Here is a 26,994-nt window from a genome sequence, read left to right as displayed (position 1 = left end):
CTCTGAGAATTATGAGCCCTCTGAAGAGAGCATTCACTTTAAAAAAAAAAAAGTTTTATCAATTTGGCTCATGCTTAAGTTGCAGTGCAAGACTAGTAGTAACTTCCATAGCGTCCCTCCGGACCGGCCCAGAATGTGACTGATGGGTTGTGCACGCCTTCCAGCAGGTGGAGACTGAGAAAAAAAACTGACTCTAGCGAGCCAATAAGAGCCCTTGCCAGCCAGAGAAAGATCCAGTAATCTCAATCTCCAGCAGGTGGAAGGTGGCGAGTCCTTCAGTCTCATTCTGTCTTATTTAATCTTTTCTGGTAAAAGGTTATTTCTGTGCATCTTTAAACAAAAAAACCCTGCTTCGAAGAGGCTGAGGCCGGTGGGGGTCTACGTTTGCCTCGGGGGTGTCACACTCGGTTGTCCGAGTCCCTCCCCCCTTATCCTCCCTGAAGTAAAATAATAATAATAATAATAAGAAGAAAATAGGTGCTTTGTGAAGCATTCTGTTTGACAGTACAGCCTGACTAAGATAAAATTTCCTCCAGCTGTTCCTGGAAAGACCTGTAGAGGCAGGGAGAGGCAGCTGCTTTTATTTAAGAAAAGTTAAGAAAATCCGGGCTTTGGGTCCGTGATTTATAGCCCTGCTGTTTTTGACTGGATTTAGGCAAGCAGGGACTAAAGGAACACTAGTTTGCTTTTTGACGGCACTTTTACTTTCGTTTTCGCATTTGTTTTATCAGCTGTTTCGATATCGGAAAAGTTGCGGCGGTGTTCCATCTGCCAGCGTTGGGGCCTCGGGTCGAACGGCGTCTGCAAGTTTTGCACCATGGTGGAAATTTTTGAGGAGCAGGGTGCAGGACCGGTTAAATCGTCGGCAGTGGTGGTGCCGGCGACGGGGGGGGGGGGGGGGGGGGGGGGCGATTCAGGTGTCTGTAATGCAGTCGCGTCTCCCTCTCCCTCGATGCCGGTTTTGGCGGGAAATTCCGCCATTTTAGATTTTTCTGTGTCAGACGCCCCCGGGGCCTTCTCTGCCTTCAAAGTTTGCTCCTACAGCTCCTGTTTTGCCTCAGGGGGCAGCTGGTTTCCCTCCTGAATTTGTGGTACAGATGTACCAAGCCTTTTTGTTGCATCAATCTGCCCCTGCTGAACCTCCAGCAAAGAGGTCTCTTGAGAGTTCTTCTGTGCCTTTAAAATGAGTCAGGCAATCGGTGCAGGCAGAGCAGGATGATTCCTTTGATACTGAGCAGGAGTTACCTGCTTTGGCAGAGGAGTCATGGTTCCCTGAAGAGGATTTTTCTGAGGATTTTAATCAGGCCGTAGATGGAGAAGAATCCCTTCCTGTGGTGGAAGATCCTTCGGTGGTAAGAATTTTTCATAAGGATGACCTTCAGGAGCTTATTTCTCAGGTTTCGTCTACTCTCCAGTTTGACGACCAGGATACCCCTGTGGCTGAGCATAGAAAGGTGGATTTGCTATTAAAGGGTATTCGCAGGGCCGATAGGTCTTTTCCTATGCATCAGGATATTCGAGATATTATTCAGGCTCAGTGGGAGTTTCCAGATTCTGCTTTTCGGCTTGCTAGGGCCATGGGCAGGCTTTATCCGGTTCCTGACATGGATAAAGATCTTTTACACTCTCCTATAGTGAATGCAGTAGTTTTCGTCGTTACCAAGCGTAATACGGTTCCGGTAGATGGTGGCATGGCTCTGCTGGCCCCTCAGGATCGTAGGATTGAATCCTTGTTGAAGAATATTTTTGATGTTTCGGCTCTGGCAGTGCAGGCTGCCATTTGTGGCTCCTTGGTCGCGAGAGCTTGTTTCCGTTGGTCTGAGAGGGTATTAGACCGCTTTTCAGATAATCTTTCCGCTACTGATAATGAAGTGGCCAAGCTGAAAATGGGTTCAGCGTTTTTGGCAGATGCTCTTTATGATTTGCATCCGGCTTCTTCAAAGTCAATGGCTTTTTCTGTGGCGGCTCGCCATACTCTTTGGCTCCGTGGTTGGTCAGCAGACGCAGCCTCTAAGTCTAAACTTAGTAAATTTCCCTTTAAGGGTTCTTTTCTGTTTGGTGGACAAGCTGGTGAATAGCCTGGATGAAGCTAAGGTTCCAAGGTTGCCGGAGGATCGTCCTAGAGGTTCTGGTCGTGGTCGTTTCTCAGCTCGTGGCAGAGGCCGTGATTTTCGTCGTTTTCGGCCAACCAGAGTTTTTCAGGGGCAGCGCTCCAGATTCCTCGAACGGACTCAGTCCTTTTGAGGAGGTCCTAGGGGAGGTCGAGAGAGGCAAGGGGTTCTCTTTCCTCCTCTTCCGTTCTAAACAATGAAGGTGTGCGGGCCTAGCCTCTAGTACAAGTGGGCGCTTGGTTGACGCAATTTCAAGAGAGGTGAGCCCAAATTACTTCAGAGCAGTGGGAATTAGAGGTTATTCGAGACGGGTATGCTTTAGAATTTGCTCATCCTTTGTCGGATGCTTTTCTGCAATCCCCCTGTCGGTCTCGTGTCAAAGTCGGAGCGGTCTGCCTTACTCTCCGCAGGCTTCTGCATCTTTGTGCGATTTGTCCAGTACCTTTGGCGGAGAGAGATCAAGGCCGTTACGCCATTTATTTTCTGGTGCCCAAAAAAGAGGGTTCCTTCCGTCCAATTTTGGCTCTCAAGGCAGTCAATCGAGTTCTCAAAGTGCCCTCCTTCCGGATGGAGACTCTCCAGTCAGTTATTGTTGCGATGCGGTCAGGGGAGTTTCTAACTTCTCTTGATCGTACAGAACCCTTTTTTCACATTCCCATTCGTCCTCCACATCAACGTTTTCTTCGTTTTGCAGTGCTCGGTCACCATTTTTAGTTTTGGGCTCTTTCCTTCGGCCTTGCGACTGCTCCCCGTACGTTTACCAAGGTCATGGTAGTTGTAGCTGCGGCTCTCTGAACAGAAGGCATTTTAGTCCATCCTTACTTAGACGATTGGTTGATTCGGGCAAAGTCTTTCCACTAGAGTGTTCAGGTGACGGCTTGGGTGGTCGAGTTTTTGCAGTCCCTAGGTTGGATAGTCAATATCCAGAAGAGCCGTCTTCAGCCTTCTTAGTCCTTAGAGTATCTGGGAGTCCTCTTCGACACACGGCTAGGTTATATATTTCTGCTGCCGGCTCAGGTCCTCAAATTACAGACTCAGATTCGACTCTTCAAGTATCCACTACTCTCTCCGTGAAAAAATACTTCCTAACATTTTTCTTGAGTCTGCCCCCCCTTCAATCTCATTTCATGTCCTCTCGTTCTACCTCCTTCGCATCTCCGGAAAAGGTTCGTTTGCGGATTAATACCTTTCAAATATTTGAACGTCTGTATCATATCACCCCTGTTTCTCCTTTCCTCCAGAGTATACATGTTCAGGTCCGCATACGTCTTGTAACGCAAATCCCATACCATTCTCGTAGCTTTTCTTTGCACCGCTTCAATTCTTTTTACATCCTTAACAAGATACTGCCTCCAAAACTGAACACAATACTCCAGGTGGGGCCTCACCAACGACTTATACAGGGGCATCAACACCCCCTTTCTTCTGCTGGTCACACCTCTCTCTATACAGCCTAACAACCTTCTAGCTACGGCCACCGCCTTGTCACACTGTTTCGTCGCCTTCAAATCCTCAGATACTATCACCCCAAGATCCCTCTCCCCACCCATACCTATCACACTCTCCCCGCCTAACACATAGGTCTCCCGTGGATTTCTACTCCCTAAGAGCATCACTTTGCATTTCTTCGCATTGAATTTTAATTGCCAAACCTTAGACCATTCTTCTATCTTCCGTAGGTCCTTTTTCATGTTTTCCACTCCCTCCGGGGTGTCCACTGTGTTACAGATCTTAGTATCATCCGCAATTAGGCAAACTTTACCTTCTAACCCTTCGGCAATGTCACTCACAAATATTTTGAACAGAATCGGCCCCAGCACCGATCCTTGAGGCACTCCACTACTCACCTTTCACTCCTCCGAGCGAATTCCATTCACCACCACCCTCTGGCGTCTGTCCGTCAACCAGTTCCTAATCCAGTTCACCACTTCGGGTCCTATCTTCAGCCCATCCAGTTTATTTAAGAGCCTCCTGCGGGGAACCGTGTCAAAAGCTTTGCTGAAATCTAAGTAGATTACGTCCATAGCTCATCCCTGATTCAATTCTCCTGTCACCCAAAGAACTCAATGAGATTCGTTTGGCACGATTTCCCTTTGGTAAAACCATGTTGTCTCGGATCTTGCAACTTATTGGCTTCCAGGAAATTCACTATCCTTTCCTTCAGCATCGCTTCCTTTTCCAATAACCGAAGTGAGGCTTACCGGCCTGTAATTTTCAGCTTCATCCCTATCACTTTTGTGAAGAGGGACCACCTCCGCCGTTCTCCAATCATAAGCACATAAGTAATGCCATACTGGGAAAAGACCAAGGGTCCATCGAGCCCAGCATCTTGTCCACGACAGCGGCCAATCCAGGCCAAAGGCACCTGACAAGCTTCCCAAACGTACAAACATTCTATACATGTTATTCCTGGGATTTTGGATTTTTTCCAAGTCCGTTTAGTAGCGGTTTATGGACTTGTCCTTTAGGAAACCGTCCAACCCCTTTTTAAACTCTGCTAAGCTAACCGCCTTCACCACATTTTCCGGCAATGAATTCCAGAGTTTAATTACACGTTGGGTGAAGAAAAATTTTCTCCGATTTGTTTTAAATTTACTACACTGTAGTTTCATCGCATGCCCCCTAGTTCTAGTATTTTTGGAAAGCGTGAACAGATGCTTCACATCCACCTGTTCCACTCCACTCATTATTTTATATACCTCTATCACGTCTCCCCTCAGCCGTCTCTTCTCCAAGCTGAATAGCCCTAGCCTCCTTAGTCTTTCTTCATAGTGAAGTCGTCCCATCCCCGCTATCATTTTAGTCGCCCTTCGCTGCACCTTTTCCAATTCTACTATATCTTTCTTGAGATGCGGCGACCAGAATTGAACACAATACTCAAGGTGCGGTCGCACCATGGAGCGATACAACGGCATTATAACATCCTCACACCTGTTTTCCATACCTTTCCTAATAATACCCAACATTCTATTCGCTTTCCTAGCCGCAGCAGCACACTGAGCAGAAGGTTTCAGCGTGTTATCGACGACGACACCCAGATCCCTTTCTTGGTCCGTAACTCCTAACGTGGAACCTTGCATGACCTAGCTATAATTCGGGTTCTTTTTTCCCACATGCATCACCTTGCACTTGCTCACATTAAACGTCATCTGCCATTTAGCCGCCCAGTCTCCCAGTCTCGTAAGGTCCTCTTGTAATTTTTCACAATCCTGTCGCGAGTTAACGACTTTGAATAACTTTGTGTCATCAGCAAATTTAATTACCTCGTTAGTTACTCCCATCTCTAAATCATTTATAAATATATTAAAAAGCAGCAGTCCTAGCACAGACCCCTGAGGAACCCCACTAACTACCCTTCTCCATTGTGAATACTGCCCATTTAACCCCACTGTTTCCTATCCTTCAACCAGTTTTTAATCCACAACAGGACATTTCCTCCTATCCCATGACCCTCCAATTTCCTCTGTAGCCTTTCATGAGGTACCTTGTCAAACGCCTTTTGAAAATCCAGATACACAATATCAACCAGCTCCCCTTTGTCCACATGTTTGTTTACTCCTTCAAAGAATTGAAGTAAATTGGTCAGGCAAGATTTCCCCACACAAAAGCCGTGCTGACTCGGTCTCAGAAATCCATGTCCTCGGATGTGCTCTGTAATTTTGTTTTTAATAGCCTCTACCATTTTCCCCGGCACCGACGTCAGACTCACCGGTCTATAATTTCCCGGATCTCCCCTGGAGCCTTTTTAAAAATGGGCGTTACATTGGCCACCCTCCAATCTTCCGGTTCCACGCTCGATTTTAAGGATAAGTTGCATATCACTAGCAGTAGCTCCGCAAGCTCATTTTTCAGTTCTATCAGTACTCTAGGATGAATACCATCCGGTCCAGAAGATTTGCTACTCTTCAGTTTGCCGAACTGCCCCATTACGTCCTCCAGGTTTACCGTGAAGTCAGTAAGTTTCACCGACTTGTCCGCTTGAAATACCATTTCCGACACCGGTATCCCACCCAAATCTTCCTCAGTGAAGACCGAAGCAAAGAATTCATTCAGTCTCTCCGCTACGTCTTTGTCTTCCTTGATCGCCCCTTTTACCCCTCGGTCATCCAGCGGCCCAACCGATTCTTTTGCCGGCTTCCTGCTTTTAATATACCGGAAAACATTTTTACTATGTTTTTTTGCCTCTAATGCTATCTTTTTTTCATAATCCCTCTTGGCCTTCTTTATCTGCGCCTTGCATTTGCTTTGACACTCCTTATGCTGCTTCCTGTTATTTTCAGACGGTTCCTTCTTCCATTTTCTGAAGGCGTTTCTTTTAGCCCTAATAGCTTCCCTCACCTCACTTTTCAACCAGGCCGGCAGTCTTTTGGAGTTCCGTCTTTCTTTTCTAATTCGCGGAATATGCATGGCCTGGGCCTCCAGGATTGTATTTTTGAACAGCATCCACGCCTGTTGTACAGTTTTTACTCTCTCAGTTTCCCCCCTAAGTTTTTTTTTTTACCGTTCTTCTCATTTTATCGTAGTCTCCTTTTTTAAAGTTAAACGCTAACGTATTTGACTTTCTGTGTAAAGTTACTTCAAGGTCGATATCAAAACTGATCATATTATGGTCACTGTTATCAAGCAGCCCCAGTACCATAACGTCCCTCACCAGATCATGCGCTCCACTAAGGACCAATTCTAGAATTTTTCCTTCTCTCGTCGGCTCCTGCACCAGTTGCTCCATAAAGCTGTCCTTGATTTCATCAAGGAATTGTATCTCTGTAGCGTGTCCCGATGTTACATTTACCCAGTCTATAGTTGGATAATTGAAGTCACCCATTATTATCACATTGCCCATTTTGTTCGCGTCTCTGATTTCTTTTATCATTTCTGTGTCTACCTGCTCATCCTGGCGAGGCGGACGGTAGTACACTCCTATCACCGTTTTTTCCCTTTTATACATGGAATTTCAACCCACAATGATTCAAAGGTGTGATTTGTGTCCTGCTGAATTTGTAATCTATCTGAGTCAAGGCTCTTGTTAATATACAATGCCACCCCTCCACCAGTCCGGTCCACCCTATCACTACAATATACTTTGTACCCAGGTATGACAGTGTCCCACTGGTTATCCTCCTTCCACCAGGTCTCAGTAATGCCTATTATATCCAATTTTTCGTTTAGTGCAATATATTCCAACTCTCCCATCTTATTTCTTAGACTCCTAGCATTTGCATATAGACATTTCAGAGTATGTTTGTTGTTCTTATTTGCATGATGCTTAGTACCTGACACTATTGATTTGACATCGTTTGTCTGATCTTTAGTTGTATTTAAGGTCACTATCCAGAAACCCTATCTTCCCTGTTTGTGAGGTATCTTTGCAAGATACCTTTTCCCGAACCATGCGCTTTTGAGCGAATGTCGGCCTTCCCCCCAATCCCTCGGAATCTCTCCCGTCTGCAAGGATATATTAAACAAATCTTTAAGAGGACCCGCCAGAACCTCTCTTGAGCTCCCTCAATATCCTAGGGTGGATCCCATCCGGTCCCATGGCTTTGTCCACCTTTAGCTTTTCAAGTTGTTCATATACACTCTCTTCTGTGAACGGTGCTCTATCCACTTCAATCTCATTTGTACTTTTTGCAGTCCATCACGGTCCTTCTCCAATCGAGACGGTGCCCTGGGCCAGAGCTCACATGAGGCCTTTGCAGAGGTCGCTTCTGTCGAGATGGTCGTCCCAGACCGGTTCGCTTCATCACAACCTGCCACTTTCATTTTTCATTGCAACTGAGGACCAGTCTGCGATGGTGGCTCCGGGAGGCCAATTTGAACAAAGGTATGCCTCTAGATCAGCCCATTTGGACTGTGGTGACGACAGATGCCAGTCTCCATGGCTGGGGTGCTATCAGGGGCAGGTTGCTCAGGGTCTCTGGACTCATCAGGAGACGCTGTGTTCAATCAACCTGTTGGAAATCAGGGCCATCCGTGTTACATCTGTGCTTTCCTCGCCCTCTGGTGGCCAGAAAGTGTGGCTGCTATGGACCATCACCCGTTCCAGATATCAGTCTGGTCCGGACCTTCCAGGCTGCCAAGTTTGCTTGTGTTGTTTGAGCCTGCACAGCACCCGTAGCTGCCTGGTGATTGCAGCAGCCGAGTTCCAGGTGCTGCTGGGCTTATTAGTGTTATGATTGGGGTCAGAACCCCTCTCAAACTTACCTCTTTCCTGGGGATCAGCTTCTTAGCTGGCTTCTGTTTCTTTTGTCTGTCCTTTCTGAGCTGGCTCTGTCTCTCTGTGCTGGCAGCTTCCAGCAGCATGGGGTTAATTGTTTTACTTTACTACAGCTGTGTGGGTGGACTGAGTTAGCTCTACCTCTCTTTGGGTGTACTGGCTTCAAGTGCTTCACGGTGTTGCATTGGTGTGGGTTGGGCCTCTCTGGGTCAGTGTGCTTTTGCCTAGGTCTAGGGAGTGTGACATCATCAGGGAGGGCCTTGATAAAGAAGTGGTGTTGTTTCCTTCAGAGCCTTTGCAACGGTGGTGTTTGCTTTGGGTAGGGTGGTGCAGTGTGCACTTCTGACTTTGTGTCTAGTTTCCCTGCTTGCTTTTGCTAAGGGCCAGGTTAGTGTTAGTGCAGTGTGCACTGGTGTCTGTGTGTTTAGCTTTCCTGCTTTTCCCTCTTGGTTTTGGAAGCATTGCTGTGTGTAGGGCTTTGGAAGCTCTGTTGCTGATAGAAGTACTTCAGGGTTTGGTGTTGTTAGGAACACTGCAGAGTTTGCTGTTAGAAGGACTTCTGGTGTTTGTGCTATTGGGAGCATTGCAGTCTTTGCTGTTGGTGTTTGGTGCTTTAGAAGCACTTTTGGCTTATGTGTTAGCTTCCCTGCTTTTTCCTTGTGGCTCCCCTGTCTTCCCTTTTAGTGCTAGGAGCTCTTCTGGTTGCTTGCCAGAGTAGTGCTTAGGATGCATCTTGTTAGTTTTGTATCTAGCTTGCTAGAGCAGTGCTTAGGTAGCTTGTTAGTTTTGTGTTTAGCTTGTTAGTGTAGAGCTCTGCTTGTAGCTTGGTGCTTAGTAGCACCTGTGTTAGCTTTGTGTTTAGTTCCCTGCTCTGTTAGTTTAGAGCTTAGGAAGTCCCTTTCTTGAGCAGGGCTTAGGAGCTCCTGTTTAGTATAGGGCTTAGGAAGTCCTTTTGTCAGTTTACTGTTAGGAACACACCTGCTGGTTTAGGGATTGGGAGCACGTAGATCAGTTTAGTTTTAGGAGCACTTCTGTTTCCAGTCCTGGTCCCTGTGTCATCCGGTATTCACTAAGTCCTGCCGGCTACTCGAACCCAGGAGCTCAACTCCTGGGGGGCTTAGTAGCTAAGTGCAGGTGAAGCTGTGTGGACCAGTCCGGTGTGCTCCAGTCCGGTGTTCCAGTCCGGGGGAATTCCAGTCCAGTGTCCTCCAGTCCAGGGGATTCCAGTCCAGTGTCCTCCAGTCCGGGAGGGTTCCAGTCCTGTGTACTCCAGTCTGGGGGATTCCAGTCCATGTTGTCAGGTTCTCAGGTTCAGAGCCCGCGGGGCCGGGCTCTGGAGCAAACGTGAGCCCTTGGGCTGCTGCCGAGGAGCGACAGCAGCAGGCAAAACCCACCAACCAACACTGGGTAAGCACACCAGCAGGGACTGCAGGCACTGCCCAGCGAACCGGAACACATGGACTGGAATCCCCCGGACTGGAGGACACAGGACTGGAACACACACCGGACCGGAACACACTGGACTGGAGCACACCAGACTGGAACACACACCGGACCGGAACACACTGGACTGGTCCCCCGGACTGGAGGACACAGGACTGGAACACGGGACTGGAGCACCCTGGACTGGTCCACACAGCTTCACCTGCACTTAGCTACTAAACCCCCCAGAAGTTGAGCTCCTGGGTTCGAGTAGCCGACAGGACTTACTGGATACCGGATGACATAGGGACCAGGACTGGAAACAGAAGTGCTCCTAAACCTAAACTGATCTACGTGCTCCCAATCCCTAAACCAGCAGGAGTGTTCCTAACAGTAAACTGACAAAAGGACTTCCTAAGCCCTATACTAAACAGGAGCTCCTAATCCCTGCTCAAGAAAGGGACTTCCTAAGCCCTAGACTAACAGAGCAGGGAACTAAACACAAAGCTAACACAGGTGCTACTAAGCACCAAGCTACAAGCAGAGCTTTACACTAATAAGCTAAACACAGAACTAACCAGCTACCTAAGCACTGCTCTAGCAAGCTAGATACAACTAACAAGGTGCTTCCTAAGCACTACTCTGGCAAGCAACCAGAAGAGCTCCTAGCACTAAAAGGGAAGACAGGGGAGCCACAAGGAAAAAGAAGGGAAGCTAACACATAAGCCAAAAGTGATTCTAAAGCACCAAACACCAACAGCAAAGACTGCAATGCTCCTAATAGCACAAACACCAGAAGTACTTCTAACAGCAAACTCTGCAGTGTTCCTAACAACACCAAACCCTGAAGTACTTCTATCAACAACAGAGCTTCCAAAGCCCTACACACAGCAATGCTACCAAAACCAAGAGGGAACAGAAGGGAACCAAAAGGAAAAAGCAGGAAAGCTAAACACACAGTCACCAGTGCACACTGCACTAACACTAACCTGGCCCTTAGCAAAAGCAAGCAGGGAAACTAGACACAATGTCAGAAGTGCACACTGCACCACCCTACCTAAAGCCAACACAACTGTTGCAAAGGCCCTGAAGGAAACAAGACCACTTCCTTATCAAGGCCCTCCCTGATGATGTCACACTCCCTAGACCTAGGCAAAGCACACTGACCCAGAGAGGCCCAACCCACACCAATGCAAAACTGTGAAACACTTGAAGCCAGTACACCCAAAGAGAGGTAGAGCAACTCAGGCAACATACCCACAGGTGCAGTGTAGTGAAACAATTAGAGCCATGCTGCTGGAAGCTGCCAGCACAGAGAGACAGAGCCAGCTCAGAAAGGACAGAGAAAAGAAACAGAAGCCAGGTAAGAAGCTGACTCCCAGGAAAGAGGTAAGTTTGAGAGGGGTTCAGACCCCAATCATAACACATGTGTTCCGGTTCGCTGGGCAGTGCCTGCAGTCCCTGCCAGTGTGCTTGCCCAGTGTTGGTTGGTGGGTTTTGCCTGCTGCTGTCGCTCCTCGGCAGCAGCCCAAGGGCTCACGTTTGCTCCAGAGCCTGGCCCTGCGGGCTCTGAACCTGAGAACCTGACAATTAGCCATTTTGTTACTCTCAGCCCTTGCATCGTCTTAGGCCCTGGTACTTGAGTGCTTGTGCACTTCTGCCTGAGAGACTTTGTCTGGACGTGATTCTGCGTTTGCTGGTTTCCTGCCTTTTGAACCTTGCCTGATCCTGGACTTTGCTTTGCTTGCCGCCTGCCTTTTCACCCTTTGTCTGGACCTGGACTTTACTTTGCTTGCCGCCTGCCCTTTGACCCTTTGTCTGGACCTAGACTTTGCTTTACTTGCCGCCTGCCTTTTGAACCTTTGCCTGGACCTGGACTTTGCTTTGCTTGCCGCCTGCCTTTTGAACCTTTGCCTGGACCTGTCTTCTGCTTGCTGGCTGACTGCCTAGAGACCTAGCCTGGATTTGCCGGTGCGTCTGTTCTGCCTTGCTTCTGGTGTGGGGTGGTTTTGCCTGCTACTTCCGCTCCTCGGCAGTGGTCCAAGGGCTCACAAACCCAGTTCCTGTTTAGTAAACGTGACAGGCCATGAGCTCGGCCAGATCACCCTACCAGCTGGGTTTCCAGTCTAAGACTTTCTTCCCGGTTGGCAATCCGGGTTCCAGCCCCGGTGCAGCTCCTGATTCCAGCTCGGACCCTAGCTCCAACCCAATTTTTGATCTTGATCCTTTTCTGATGCTCCGGGATTACTGTATTAAACTCTTGTCTGACCCAGCCCTGGAGAAAATTCCTGAAGCTGCAGCAGAGAGAAAGCGTTTCTGGGGTCCTTTTGTCTCTGGAAACCCAATCTCTTCTATTGATCCTTCTACCAATCTCTTCTTGTACCGCTTCAGACTTCTCTCAAATCCAGGCTTGCGGGATACTCCTGAAGCCCACGCTGAAAGAAGGTGGCTGCCTGGTTCCGTTCCAGTTCTGGATTCTGATGTCAGTTCCAACCAAGCCTCGGAGTCCAGCCCGAGTGACACTGCTAACCGAACCTCCAATACCAGTTCGGGTGGCGCTTCGAACTGAGCCTCCAATCCTCGGTCAAGTGGCGCTTCCACTCAAGCCTCGGAGTCCAGCCCGAGTGACGCTGCTAACCGAACCTCCAATTCCAGTTCGGGTGGCACTTCGAACTGAGCCTCCAATCCTCGGTCAAGTGGCGCTTCCACTCAAGCCTCGGAGTCCAGCCCGAGTGACGCTGCTAACCGAACCTCCAATTCCTGTTCGGGTGGCGCTTCAAACTGAGCCTCCAATCCTTGGTCAAGTGGCACTCCCACTCAAGCCTCGGAGTCCAGTCCACGGGACGTGTTTAACCGAGCCTCCAATCTCAGTTCAAGTGGTGCTTCCACTCAAGCCGTGAAGTCCAGCCCGAGTGACGCTGCTAACCGAGCCTCTGATGCCAGTGCGGGTGGTGCTTCGAACTGAGCCTTCCATCCTCGATCAAATGACGCTCCCACTCAACAGTCCACGTGATGCTTCCAGTCAAGCCTGAGTCCAGTTTGAGTGGCGCTTCTGAGCCTTTTATTCCCATTGGATTGGCACTCCTAGCCAAGCCTTTGCTGAGTTTGAGTTCCAGCCAAGCTGTGCCTGAGTCTGCTTCCAGGTCTAGTCCTGAGAGCGGTCCGAGGGCCGGCGCTGATGCCTGTCCGGATGCCAGTCTTGACTCTGGTTCAAGCTCCAGCCAAGCTACCCCTGGTCATGTTTTGAGGCTCCTCCGCAGATTTCATTATTGCTACCCATGGAGACCTGAATTCCCCGTGGAGGTAGGGGGGCCTTGAGGAGGGGTACTGTTACGTCTGTGTTTTCCTCGCCCTCTGGTGGCCAGAACGGGTGGCTGCTATGGACCATCATCTGTTCCAGATTTCGGCTAAGTCCGGTCCGAACCTTCCAGGCTGCCAAGTTTGCTTGTGTTGTTTGAGCCTGCACAGCACCCGTAGCTGCCTGGTGATTGCAGCATCTGAGTTCCAGGTGCTGCTGGGCTCATTAGCCATTTTGTTACTCTCAGCCCTTGCCTTTGCATCATCTTAGGCCGTGGTACGTGGGTGCTTGTGCACTTCTGCCTGAGAGACTTTGTCTGGACCTGATTCAGCATTTGCTGGTTTCCTGCCTTTTGAACCTTTGTCTGGACCTTGCTTTGCTTGCTGCCTGCCTTTTGACCCTTTGTCTGGACCTGGACTTTGCCTGCCGCCTGCCTTTTGAACCTTTGCCTGGACCTGTCTTCTGCTTGCTGGCTAACTGCCTGCCTAGAGACCTAGCCTGGATTTGCCGGTGCGTCTGTTCTGCCTTGCTTCTGGTGTGGGGTGGTTTTGACTGCTACTGCCGCTCCTCGGCAGTGGTCCAAGGGCTCACAAACCCAGTTCCTGTTTACTAAACGTGACAATCCGTCTGGCATTTCAGAAGTTTCTTCATCTTTTGAAAGGCCTGGCAGTGCGAGTAATGTCAGACAATGCCACAGCAGTCGCATATATCAATCGGCAAGGAGGGACGAGGAGCCAAGCGTTAGAGTGAGAGGTGTCGCTGCTTCTGCAATGGGCAGAAGTCAACCTGGTGGCTCTGTCAGCGGCTCATGTAGGAGTTCTAAACGTTCAGGCAGATTTTCTCAGTCGTTACTTGCTCGATCCCGGAGAGTGGTCGCTAAGCGAAGTGGCGTTTGGTCTGGTCGTCGATTGTTGGGGTTCTCCCAAAATGGATCTGTTTGCATCTGCAGGGAATGCAAAGCTTCCTCTGTTCTACAGTCGTCGCAGAGATCCCAAGGCACAGGGAGTTGACGCACTTCTTCAATCCTGGCCGGACGGGCTAATGTATGCTTTTCCTCCTTGACCTCTAATAGGACGTCTTCTTCAGAAGGTAGAGAATTACAAGGGTTGTCTGATTTTGGTGGCGCTGGATTGGCCTCGAAGGCCGTGGTATGCCAACCTTCAATGTCTTCTGGTGGATCTTCCCTTTCAGCTTCCGGTCACGCCAGATCTCGTCGCAGGATCCGGTCATTAATCCAGATCCGGATCGATTCTGTCTTACGGCTTGGCTCTTGAGAGGGCTAAGTTGACTAAAAAAAGGTTACTCTACTCAGGTCATTGCTACTATGCTGCGTTCGACTTCTTTGAAATATGTGCGTACTTGGAGGATCTTTGAGGATTCAGTGCCGCAAATTTTGGATTTTTTGCAGCAGGGGTTAAACAAAGGTTTGGCTTTGTCTTCTCTTAAGATGCAGATTGCAGCTTTGACGTGTTTTCGTGGTCGAATCCAAGGGAAGTCGCTGGCTAGTCATCCGGATGTAGTGCGTTTCCTCAGAGGGATTAATCTTCTTCGTCCTCCCTCTTAATGCTCGTTTCCTAGGCGGAATCTGAATTTGGTGCTTTTGGTTCTTACTAAGCCCCCTTCGAGCCTTTTATAGGCTTTTTATTCAAAGCAAAACAGAACTCCTGGGACAGAGAAATATCCAGAGTAGTTTGAGCTACTACTAAAAAAGGTGTGAGCAAAATCTCAATAAATAAAACTAAAGTCCCTTCTTCAAATCTCACATCAGTATTTTCCACATTTGAAAAAGTGACATCAGTAGTTTGAAAATATAGCATTTTGGTGTTTTAATCTTTTCTGACCACAGGGGCCCTGTTATTTTCTTGTTATACATTCTTTAATTCCTTTCCTCTGGTCTTGTCACCAAGTAAGAAATAAAAAGTTTCATGGTAGGTGGCGTTAGGAACAAAAGCCAAAGAGGCTGAATTAGGGCGCAGAGTAGCTCTTCTATGCAGTTCCCTAAGGTACTGCCTAGGAAGCGAGGGGCAGTAAGTAGGTGATCTCTCTGCACCAGCCCCTCACCCCCCCTACCCTCTTGTGGGCAGATATGGGGATAAAGAGGAAAGGAGTTTAAAAGCGGGGTTTAAAAAAGGTCTAGACGGCATCCTAAAGGAAAAGTCCATAGACCATTATTAAACTGACTTGGAGCACTGCTAGTTCAAGGATAAGCATCATAAAATGTATTGAGCTTTTCTGGGATCTTGTCAGGTATTTGCGACCTGGATTGGCCACTGTTGTAAACAGGATGCTGGGCTTGATGGACCTTTGGTCTGTCCCAGTATGGCAATACTTATGTACTTATGTATGCCACAATCTGGGTTTCTGCCAGGTACTTGTGACCTGGATTGGCCACTGTTGGAAACAGGATGCTGGGCTTGATGGAGCTTTGGTCTGTCCCAGTGTACAAGGTTGCCAGATGGGAAGTTTTCCCAGCCAATTGGGCGGCTATCCCCGACCTGCTGTAGGAAATTTTTGGCCACTGCGGGTAGTGGTTTTTTGGGCGGCTTTTATTTTGGCTGGGCGTTTTTCGCCCCGCAGGGGGTATGGTTAATGATGTCAGGGGCGGGGTTGATGATGGCAGGGGCGTGAGATTTTGGGTGGGTTTGGAACTGGTTAATCTGGCAACCAAGGTTGCCAGATGGGCGGTTTTCTGCGACCTGCTATGGGAAATTTCTGACCGCTGCGGGTTGCGGTTTTTTGGGCTGCTTGTTTTTTCTCTGCCGGCGTTGCAGTTTGGGAGTGTGGTTAGTGATTGGTGGGGGGGGGGGGGGGGGTTTGATGACGGCGGGGGCAGGGTGTGAAATTTTGGGTGGGTTTTGACACTGATTAATTGGCAACACTGCGGAGTGGCAACCCTGGTGGCAATACTTATATACTTTTAAAAAATGGGTGAATTTGGAGACCAAGGTATCCAGTGCCTGCCCAGCCATTAGGCAAGACTACATGATGGCATGGAGCTGCATCTTCTTGTGATGCAATCACAGCAAAACAGATCTTGAGCATCCTGTTAAGTCAAAGAACCTGCTTTATTTGTGTATTTATTACATTCATACCCGGTGCTTTCCCACATACATCAGGTTCTGTGCGGCTCTTACACTGTAAATGAAAGCATCTTGCGTTGTAGAAAATAAAGCAAAACAAGAAAATGTAGGAAGAGTATTATAAACTGTGATGATCATAACTATTTACATAGTGAAAAAGCATTACAAAGGACATGTGAAAAGAATATTATGAACTGAGAAAAACACAGTGCCTCGCCTCTCCCTATGCCTGGAATAAACTCCCCGAGCCCATACGCCAAGCCCCCTCCCTATCCATCTTCAAATCCGTACTCAAAGCCCACCTCTTCAGTGTCGCCTTTGGCACCTAACCATTGTACCTCTACCCAAGAAATCTAGACTGTTCCAATTTTTGATTGTCTGCACTCCTTGTCCTTTAGATTGTAAGCTCCTTTGAGCAGGGACCGGCCTTCTTTGTTAAACTGTACAGCGCTGCGTAACCCTGGTAGTGCTTTAGAAATATTAAATAATAGTAGTAGTAGTAACAGAAACCCAGGAATATATGAGTTGGAATAAGAATAAGGCATTAAGTATATAGTATAGTATATCTATTCATCTGATGATTATCGAGAGTAATGAGTTTTCATCGTCTGCAGTTGTAAAATCTTTTCTGTAAGTTATTCCCTTTTGTTTTCCCTCCTAGAAAGTTATCTATTTTTTGTTACATTTGTACCCTGCTCTTTCCCACTCATGGCAGGCTCAATGCGGCTTACATGGGGCAATGGAGGGTTAAGTGACTTGCCCAGAGTCACAAGGAGCTGCCTGTGCCTGAAGTGGGAATTGAACTCAGTTCCTCAGGACCAAAGTCCACCACCCTAACCACTAGGCCACTCCTCCACTGTTGCTACTATTTGAGATACTACATGGAATGTTGCTATTCCACTAGCAACATTCCATGTAGAAGTCGGCCCTTGCAGATCACCAATGTGGCCACGCAGCGTACCTGCAGAACGTCAGACTCAGAAGCCTGCGCAGCCTTCTACATGGAATGTTGCTAGTGGAATAGCAACATTCCATGTAGAATCTCCAATAGTAGCAACATTCCATGTAGAATCTCCAATAGTATCTATTTTATTTTTGTTACATTTGTACCCTGCGCTTTCCCACTCATGGCAGGCTCAATGCGGCTTACATGGGGCAATGGAGGGTTAAGTGACTTGCTCAGAGTCCCACTAGCAACATTCCATGTAGAAGTCGGCCTTCGCAGATCACCAATGTGGCCGTGCAGGCTTCTACATGGAATGGTGCTAGTGGAATAGCAAATTCCATGTAGAATCTCCAATAGTATCTATTTTATTTTTGTTACATTTGTACCCTGCGCTTCCCACTCATGGCAGGCTCAATGCGGCTTACATAGGGCAATGGAGGGTTACGTGACTTGCCCAGAGTCACAAGGAGCTGCCTGTGCCTGAAGTGGGAATCCAACTCAGTTCCCCAGGACCAAAGTCCACCACCCTAACCACTAGGCCACTCCTCCACTGTCACTAGGCCACTAGGCCACTCCTCCACTGTTGCTACTATTTGAGATTCTACATGGAATGTTGCTATTCCACTAGCAACATTCCATGTAGAAGTCGGCCCTTGCAAATCACCAATGTGGCCGCGCAGGCTTCTGCGTCTGTGAGTCTGACGTCCTGTACATACATGCAGGATGTCAGACTCACAGAAACAGAAGCCTGCGCAGCCTTCTACATGGAATGTTGCTAGTGGAATAGCAACATTCCATGGAGAACCTCCAATAGTAGCAACATTCCATGTAGAACCTCCAAAAGTAGCAACATTCCATGTAGAATCTCCAACAGTATCTATTTTATTTTTGTTACATTTGTACCCCGCACTTTCCCACTCATGGCAGGCTCAATGCGGCTTACATAGGCCAATGGAGGGTTAAGTGACTTGCCCAGAGTAACAAGGAGCTGCCTGTGTCTGAAGTGGGAATCGAACTCAGATCCTCAGTTCCCCAGGACCAAAGTCCAGCACCCTAACCACTAGGCCACTCCGCCACTGTTGCTACTATTTGAGATTCTACATTCCACTAGCAACATTCCATGTAGAAGTCGGCCCTTGCAGTTCACCAATGTGGCCACGCAGGCTTCTACATGGAATGTTGCTAGTGGAATAGCAACATTCCATGTAGAATCTCCAATAGTAGTGAGGCAGCCATGGGCATAATTATATATATAAGAAGGCATAAAAATCTGGTGTTTAAAAGTTTGGTTTAGTTCTGCAAGTGGTGGAGGAATGTCATCTGGTTTAGATTACGTTTGCCAAGCTAAAGGTTAGAAAGGTCAGAGACAGGAATTTCTTTCACCCCTTGTGAGTGATGGATTGCTAATGCAAACACATATGTATCCTATTATGAACAAGGTATATTGCAGGCAATTTAAAAGGATTAGGCTGAAATGCTGTTTAGTTAGATTCTAGATATAAATGAGTTAGATTTTAGAAGTTCTTAATATGTAGATATGGCTTATAAGGAACACTGATTCTGCTTATTTTAGAATATGTTTTTCTGTGTAATTAATATGTAGAATATCCTTTCAATCCAGTGTTACATATTTGCCTGACTCTTTAAAGTGAGCCTTTGTCTGCTGTTTAAGAGGTCAAGCATCTGGTTTGACTTAGCCACAGTCCTGACTGGTTTGATGTATGAAGCTGATAGGTGAAAAGAGGTCAGGACTAGTCAACTCTCTTCTCCTTGATTAATTATAGGTAAATGTAGGAATGGGTCTTGAAAGTAATAACTGATATGTATGTTATTAAGTAAGACTGGCCCTTGACCCCTTAATGAATGCCAGAACCCAGTTAGTATGAAGTTGACTAGGAATATGAGAATGTCCCTTAGTCCCTAAATGAATTCAGTTTAAGCTATAGCTGAGAAATTAATCATAATAAAATGCCAAGAGAGGGGAGCCAAAATGTCTGGTCTGAGAGGCCCCAGGTCATGGGTCAGTTTGAGAAATATTAAACCTATGTAACTGATATTTTTAAAGTAATGATTGGCTGAGGTAAGGTAACCAATCCATTCTTTACCATCTGGAGAGTAAGGGGGGCTAGAGGTTAGGACTGTATTTAAGTGGGAGTAGAAGCAGCTTACGTCAGAAGGAACAGACAGAAGAAAGAGAGCAGAAGGAACAGACAGAAGAGGGAGAGACAGCAGAAGGAGAGAAGGAGCTGAGACAGAAGCCATAACATCCAGAGAGCTGAGAGAGAGAGAGAAGAAGAGACTTAATGCTGATGTTCTACTTTGTTTGCTGGCAAATAAAGAAGATTTCTCCCTCATTCTGATGTGTGCTGCTTGACTCCTGAAGTACCACAGATTCTGCTAACAATAGGGGTAATTCATGCATCCATTCCTGCAACAGTAGCAACATTCCGTGTAGAATCTCCAATAGTAGCAACAGAATCTCAATAGTAGCAACATTCCATGTAGAATCTCCAGTAAATTGATGTAAATAAATAAATAGTAGCAACATTCCATGTAGAATCTCCAATATATTTTATTTTTGTTACATTTGTACCCTGCGCTTTCCCACTCATGGTAGGCTCAATGCGGCTTACATGGGGCAATGGAGGGTTAAGTGACTTGCCCAGAGTCACAAGGAGCTGCCTGTGCCTGAAATGGGAATCGAACTCAGTTCCCCAGGACCAAAGTCCACCACCCTAACCACTAGGCCACTCCTCCACTGTTGCTACTATTTGAGATTCTACATGGAATGTTGCTACTATTTGAGATTCTACATGGAATGTTGCTATTCCACTAGCAACATTCCATGTAGAAGTCGGCCCTTGCAGATCACCAATGTGGCCGCGCAGGCTTCTGCTTCTGTGAGTCTGACGTCCTGCACAGGACGTCAGACTCACAGAAACAGAAGCCTGCGCAGCCCTCTACATGGAATGTTGCTAGTGGAATAGCAACATTCCTGTAGAATCTCCAATAGTAGCAACATTCCATGTAGAATCTCCAATAGTAGCAACATTCCATGTAGAATCTCCAATAGTATCTATTTTATTTTTGTTACATTTGTACCCTGCGCTTTCCCACTCATGGCAGGCTCAATGCGGCTTACATGGGGCAATGGAGGGTTAAGTGACTTGCCCAGAGTCACAAGGAGCTGCCTGTGCCGGGAATCGAACTCAGTTCCTCAGTTCCCCAAGACCAAAGTCCACCACTCTAACCACTAGGCCACTCCACCACTCCAATAGAAATGAACCAAAATAAAACATGAGGAAAATGGCCAACCTTGGAAAGCTAATCAAGAAATGTATTAAGTTATGTCCAATAAAAAAGGCATCATCTTATTTTCTTTTCTATTGATTACCTTTAAGAGTGGACTAACAGGGCTCCCACACCTCCCTCCTAGAAACAAACCGTGGTACAGGCTGGAGACGTGTGTAGGAGGAGGAGGAGGAGGAGGCCTCAGGCCTGGCCGGATCCACACCCCCACCCCACCCTCACCCTCACCCTCACCCTCAATTCAAAACAAATAGCAAAACCACCACCCCCTTAGGCTCTTAGATACAACGGGATTATAACAATAAGAAGTGAAGATCCAGCAATTACCCACCGACTCTCGCCATGGGAGGGGGCCAAGTTCAGTCAACACTGGGGGGGGGGGGGGGAGAACTGCTACCTTGGACCCAGGAAAGGCCTTTCGTGTGAGGCGACTCGTTAACCAACACGACCCCCGGCCCCCTTTTCCATACAGGCCCCTAAAAGCACAAGAAAAGCCCTACCAACAACTCCCGGGCTTCGCCGCGACCGTTATCCTCCTCGCGCTCGTGCCTCGCCCTCGGCAGTCACGCGGTCGTGCACGTGGAGCCGCTATGTGACGTCACTGGCAAGCCAGAGAGCTTGAAGAAGGAGGTGGAGCAGCCAGGCCTCGAGCTGGGTTCACTGACGGAAGGCGGCGGCGGCGCGTGAGGCGTCACGTGGGCGGAGCCTACCGCCATGATGTTGTTCAGAACCAAAAAGTAGAGTGCTCTCTGCTGTTGAAAAAAAGGTCAAGTAGTAAACTGATGTCTTTAGGAAATCTCTTAGGAGGGGATTTTTCAAGGGATCTATGAAGTTCATAGGGGTAATTGCCATAAGAGGATAGACTGAGCCAGTCCGGATTTTACTTTCATTGAAAGAACTGTAAGTAAAACCCGGACTGGCTCAATCTGTCCTCCAGGGGGGATGGGGTTTATATTCAAAATGCATTTGCCACTGCACCAAAGCTTGTTTTGTGATTTCAAATGGTGATTTTATGATGACAATTCTAAATAAAAACAATTGCAAATGCTTACTACTATGTAGATTTCTTTTTTAATATATGACAGCCTTTTTATTCATTTGAAAGTTTCCCCAATGTACATATATATCATGTAATAAAAATGGAAATTACTAAAGCAGCATAAAATGATTGGAGCTGCTAGAAATGGCAGTAATTATCTCTGTATTTTGTGCTCATTTTTCTACACTGCTCTATACAATCTTATTCTCTACATATAAAAGGCACCACCAACGTTCTATGAAGCCTCCAGCCGGAAGTGTGAAGGGGGAGAGATATCCGGTTGCCCCATGAGTGTGTGCCCCGCCCTCGCTCTGTAACATAAACAGTGAAGGAAAACACAGCAAAGCTCGAAATCAAATCGCTCTCTCTGTAACAGTGAAGGACTCGGGGGGGGGGGGGGGGGGGGGGGGGGGGGGGGGGGGGGGGGAGAGGGCAGGGACACACACACTTCCCACATGCACACAGAAGAAAACATTGCTAGCCCCCCCCCCCCCCGTTTCATTTGCATCAGAAACAGGGCTTTTTTACTGAAGGACTCGGGGGGGAGGGGAAAGAAGGCAGAGGGCAGGGACACACACACTCCCACATGCACACAGAAGAAAACATTGCTAGCCCCCGTTTCATTTGCATCAGAAACAGAGCTTTTTTTTTACTAGTACAGTAATAAATGGCCAAATCTCAATGAGAAAATCCTGGTTCCTGGTGGGTTCATATTAGCTGTTGTTATAATCTGCCTTGGGAAGCCTGGTGTTATAAAGATGGAAAATATTAAAATTAAATGGAAGTAAAATTTAACTCTCCTTTCATTGGAGCACATAGAATCACATCTTCAGTTCACATAGATACACAAATTGATTATTTTGTTTTCAGCATGGTTCAGGGACAAGTGGTTAAATAAGTGAAAATGATAAAAATAAATATAATATTTCCTTCATGCAGATCTTTCATTTGTTTAAACATAACTAAATGGGCTACAAGACCCTAATACAGTCCATTGGTTTTCCTATATTTTGTCCTTGTGCTGTCTTATACTGTGCCAAAATTGAAAACTCTTCTCTCCTTTCTGAACAATAATTAAAGGAGCGTACAGTGAGTTCCAAAGTTGTGTGCCCATAAACAAGAGGCTGGTGGCATGTGAAGATTTGTATTTTATACCTTTGCAATTGGGGTAGTGAAGGGTTAGGTAGGTTCTTGCTGTTCTCAATACGTTTCTTATTGGTAGATTGATAAGTTCTGTCATGTAATCTGGTGCGAGTCCGTAGATGATTCTGTGGATTATTGTGCATATTTTGAAAGTTATGCGAGCGTTAATAGGAAGCCAATGTAAGCTTCTTAGGAGGGGCTTCACGCTTTCGAAGTGTGTTTTTCCAAAGATGAGTCTGGCAGCCATGTTTTGTGCTTTCTGTAGTTTTCTTATGATTTGATCTTTGCAGCCTACGTAAATACTATCGCAGTAGGCTACATGGATTAGCAGCATGGTTTGGATCATGTTGCAGAATGAATCCCTGGGAAAGTAGGGTTTTATACGTTTGAGCTTCCACATAGTATGGAACATTTTCTTGGTTGTGTTCTTAGCTTGGCTTTCTAGCGTTAGGGTGCGGTCAATTGTTATGCCTAAGATTTTCAAGTGGTCTGAGATTGGGAGAGCTGAACCCTGTGCATTAATTACCAAGGGGGCACATTATTGTATTGGGACGAATGAGTCATTGGGTTTTATCTCTATTGAGTTTTAACTTGAATGCTGATGCCCAGGATTCCATGATGGTCATGCTGTTTATTATTTCCTTGGTGATTTCTGTTTGAAGGGAATATAGATGGTGATGTCATCTGCGTACAGAAATGGATTGAGGCCTTGTTTGGATAGAGATTTAGCCAGTGGTGTCATCATTAGGTTGAATAATATAGGTCAGAGCGCAGATCCTTGTGGTACTCCACATTCCACTTTCCAAGGTGGAGCTATATCTGAGTTTGATTTGACTTGGTATGTTCTGGATGTCAGAAATCCCTTGATCCAGGAAAGTACTTTTCCTGTAATTCCTATCTTGTTGAGGATTCTCAGTAGTATGTGGTGGTCAACCATATTGAATGCGCTTGATAGATCAAATTAGAGTAGGAGGATGTGTTTACCCCTGTAGTCTTGCCCCTATATCTAGTTCTCTGATGATCAAATTTATGGTGGTTTCTCCTCCTCTAAATTTTTGATAATCTAATTTTTATAAGCAGCATTTTGGGACTCAGCTTTCCAAACTTTTCATGAGGACCCTATAGCTGTTCAGGTTTCCAGGATAACTGTAATGAATATGGATTTAATAATCTGCATACACTGGAAACAAGATATGCATTTTTACTTCATGCAATATTCATTGTGGCAATCCGTCCTTTTTCTGATCCTTTGAAGGTGTACATGCAGACTCTAAAACTCTATCCAAAGGAAGAAATCAGTTTGACTATGTAAATGACAGACAGTAGAAAGGGTTAAGACCAAAATATTTGTTCTTAAAGAAAACCAACAAAGTAGGTGGTTGTACATATCTTTATTACAATAAACAAGAATGGAAACGAGAGCCACTTGAGTGAAACCAAGTTTCAGGTACACATGGTCATCAAACCTGAAGCCATATATATATATAATCTTTATTATAATGTAACTGCACCCAAACACTTCAACATGGCCGTTCCTTTCATCCGCTACAGTGAAATGCTGCTTCAAAAGAAGTATCAAATAAATCACAAATCAGTTTAGGGGACACCAGAGGGGTTACCATTACAAATTCTACACAATATTTCAAAGCATATATACAAATATAAATACACAGAGGTAATTCAATCACATTATCAACATGAATTAATTTTGTTATGGCCAAAAAGGTCATTAAAATTCACAGTTAATATCTTGCAAATACTGTCCAGATGCAGTAGTCATATTGCACGTAATGAAATTGTGAATGTTAAACAGTGTATGGACAGTGTACTATTTATTTTTTCCTTGCGAGGTCAAAATCACGCAATACTTTGTCCGGTACAGTAAACAATTACACTCACAAAAACATTTCCATTGTAAAAGCTGTTAACATATCTCTAAACCAATTAAACACAATCTTATTTTCCAATGAACAGTGCTTCCAGTAGTTAAGATTAAAAAAATATATATTTGTTCACATAAGTTATCCTTTTAATGTTCCTCTTTTTCTTTTCCTTTCTTTTCTTTTTCATCCTGTAATGCAGACCCGAGTTTTTTGATGAGGACAGAGAGAACCTTGTCCATTGGGTCCATAACTCCACGCTGAAGCCATTTGGGAATTGTGGTCCTTGCGTGATGAAAGCCGAGCTTCTGAAGTATGTAATCAACTCCTACTGGGTCAATCTTTCTTCCAGTCCAAGAAATGAGTCTAGTAAAAGAAAACACATTTAGATACATAAACTTATCAACATACCACATAAAGATCTATAAATTCAATGTCTCCTGCTATTTATTCATAAATTACCCAAAAATTGCTTTCACAAATCTGCAGGTTTTCTCCAGTTTTGTAAAACAGTTTTCACACGTATGCAGAGAGATGGTGGCAATGGCTCAAGAAGCAGCTGCCGACTGCCAAGCTATGCACAGGAGTTTCTGGGTGCCTTCAGGGAGACGGGCTTGGGGATTCCTATCAGCTCAGGTACTTACAGTTTCTTTTAAAAGTTGAGTGGGGGGAGGGTGGAGAGGGACAGTTAGTCCCATCCATTTCCACCTCAGCCCACCCAAAATCTGCTCTCTGGCTATGCTACTAACATAAACTACCTGATAATTCAAAATATGAGTGTGGTCTATGACTTCAACCTAAGAGCCAGAAATACGAAAGCGTTTTTCCCATTTTCAGGCTGAAATAATATAGTGTTGTTGGGCTTACTGCACAGCTCAGCACAGGTTCTACTCACAATTGTCTGTGTTACTTTGACTACTTTATCCTCAAAGAGGTTTAGCACACAAGAAAACTGCGTTCATGTCAGCGCACTGCTCTTTTACATCCAGTGGCGATGAAGGCATTAGATGCAAAGAAGTGCATAGAGGACATGAAGGCTTACCCCTGGATTGTGTATAGAGTGCAGATCCAAGATGTGCGTATAGACGAATTAGTCAATTATTGGAGTTAAGCACTTAATTGGCAGTAATTAGGAGTTACCTGTGGATCTGCCTTATACCCTACTCTATAACATGTGCAACTCCAAAGGGAGCGTGGCCATGGGAGGGGCATGAGCGTTCCCAGAATTCAAGTGCAAATTATAGAATATGCCTAACTGCCATCGGTTGGGCACCAGGATTTACATTACCCTTTGGCAGGCGCATGTGCTTGTTCCCAAAGTTAGGCGCAAAATGTGCGCTACTGTTCTATAAAAGACGCTCTGTGCAGAGCACTGATCGTCCTGGCACTATTTACTGAATCTAGCCCTTAATGACTAGTTTTCTGATGCTGGCGATAGTTAACTCGCTGTTGGCTGGCATTAGTCAGTCAAATGCGCAAACCAATAGGGAGATAATATAAAAAACCAGTTTATTCAGAATATTCATATCAAGGACCCGACACGGTCCGTGTTTCGGCGCCAAAGCGCCTGCCTCAGGGGTCACAAACAACTTTCTATAAAAAACACAGGGCAAATTGAAAAAAGTTTTAAAAACATAATATTAAGAGATATCATTTAAAATATTTCTGCCTTAATAAACATATAGCCAAACATGTATAGACATTCATAATAGTATTACACATTTGTTCAAGTTGTATAAATGTATTTTTTACCATCAGATCAGGATAAATATATATGTAGATATGTCAATGTTTCGTCAGCCTGACCGATGTCTTTCATTTATCAGTCATTATTTTACAGTTATCACTTTTCATTGTTTGGTGTTTCTCTGTCCATAATATCTGCTCACATAATTATAATATATAAAATTGTTTTACATAATTTATCATTATATATTTACAAATGATGGGTAAAGCACTCAACTGCAGAAATTTAGATTATTATTATTAAAATATTTATTCATCGCCTATCAACACACTTCTAAGCAAGTTACAACATAACATATCCAATGGGCATTACAAAACCATCATACAATTATCAAGGATAAAATAAGACCATAATAAAATCCATTACTACTTTATAATACCCCACCCTACTTCCTTTCATAAAAGATTGATAAAGTCGGACTACAAATATTTCATTCAACAAAAATATATTCCTTCTGTCTGAGACCTAAAACCAGTGGCGTACCAAGGGGGGTGGGGGCGGTCCGCCCCGGGTGCATGCCGCTGGAGGGGTGCCGCGCGCCTGTCGGCTCTTCGTTTTCATGCTCCCTTTGCCCCAGAACAGGTTACTTCCTGTTCCGGGGCAGAGGGAGCATGAAAACAAAGAGCTGGCAGGAGCGCGGCACCCCCCCCCCCCCCCCCAGCGGCGTGCACCCAGGGGGGGGGGGTCTTCACTGGGGGATCGGGGGTTCTTTTGCCGGGGGGGGGGGGGGCGCTGCACCCGGGGGCGGGGCGCATCGGCGATCCGCCCGGATGTCAGCCCCCCTAGGAACGCCACTGCCTAAAAC

General features: G+C 46.2%; 2 protein-coding genes across 4 annotated transcripts in view; both read right to left on the bottom strand.

Annotated features, from left to right (window-relative positions):
• ADAD1 (adenosine deaminase domain containing 1) overlaps positions 1 to 21,008 on the bottom strand; it is a 349,421-nt gene extending 328,413 nt beyond the window's left edge. For all 3 annotated transcript variants that reach the window (XM_030191773.1, XM_030191775.1, XM_030191774.1), the window contains exon 1: positions 20,881 to 21,008. The gene's annotated coding sequence lies outside the window, so the exon portion shown is untranslated. The remainder of the gene's footprint in view (positions 1 to 20,880) is intronic.
• Positions 21,009 to 23,934: 2,926 nt separating this feature from the next.
• KIAA1109 (KIAA1109 ortholog) overlaps positions 23,935 to 26,994 on the bottom strand; it is a 452,391-nt gene continuing 449,331 nt past the window's right edge. The window contains 1 exon segment of the mRNA XM_030191772.1: positions 23,935 to 24,808. Coding sequence (XP_030047632.1) covers positions 24,592 to 24,808 — 217 coding nt within the window. The 3' untranslated portion in view covers positions 23,935 to 24,591.

The sequence above is a fragment of the Microcaecilia unicolor genome, chromosome 2 (genome assembly GCF_901765095.1).
Source record: "Microcaecilia unicolor chromosome 2, aMicUni1.1, whole genome shotgun sequence".
NCBI classification, from domain to species: Eukaryota; Metazoa; Chordata; class Amphibia; order Gymnophiona; family Siphonopidae; genus Microcaecilia; species Microcaecilia unicolor.
The sequence above is the reverse complement of the archived record's forward strand: the minus strand, read 5'-3'. Positions and strand labels throughout refer to the sequence as shown.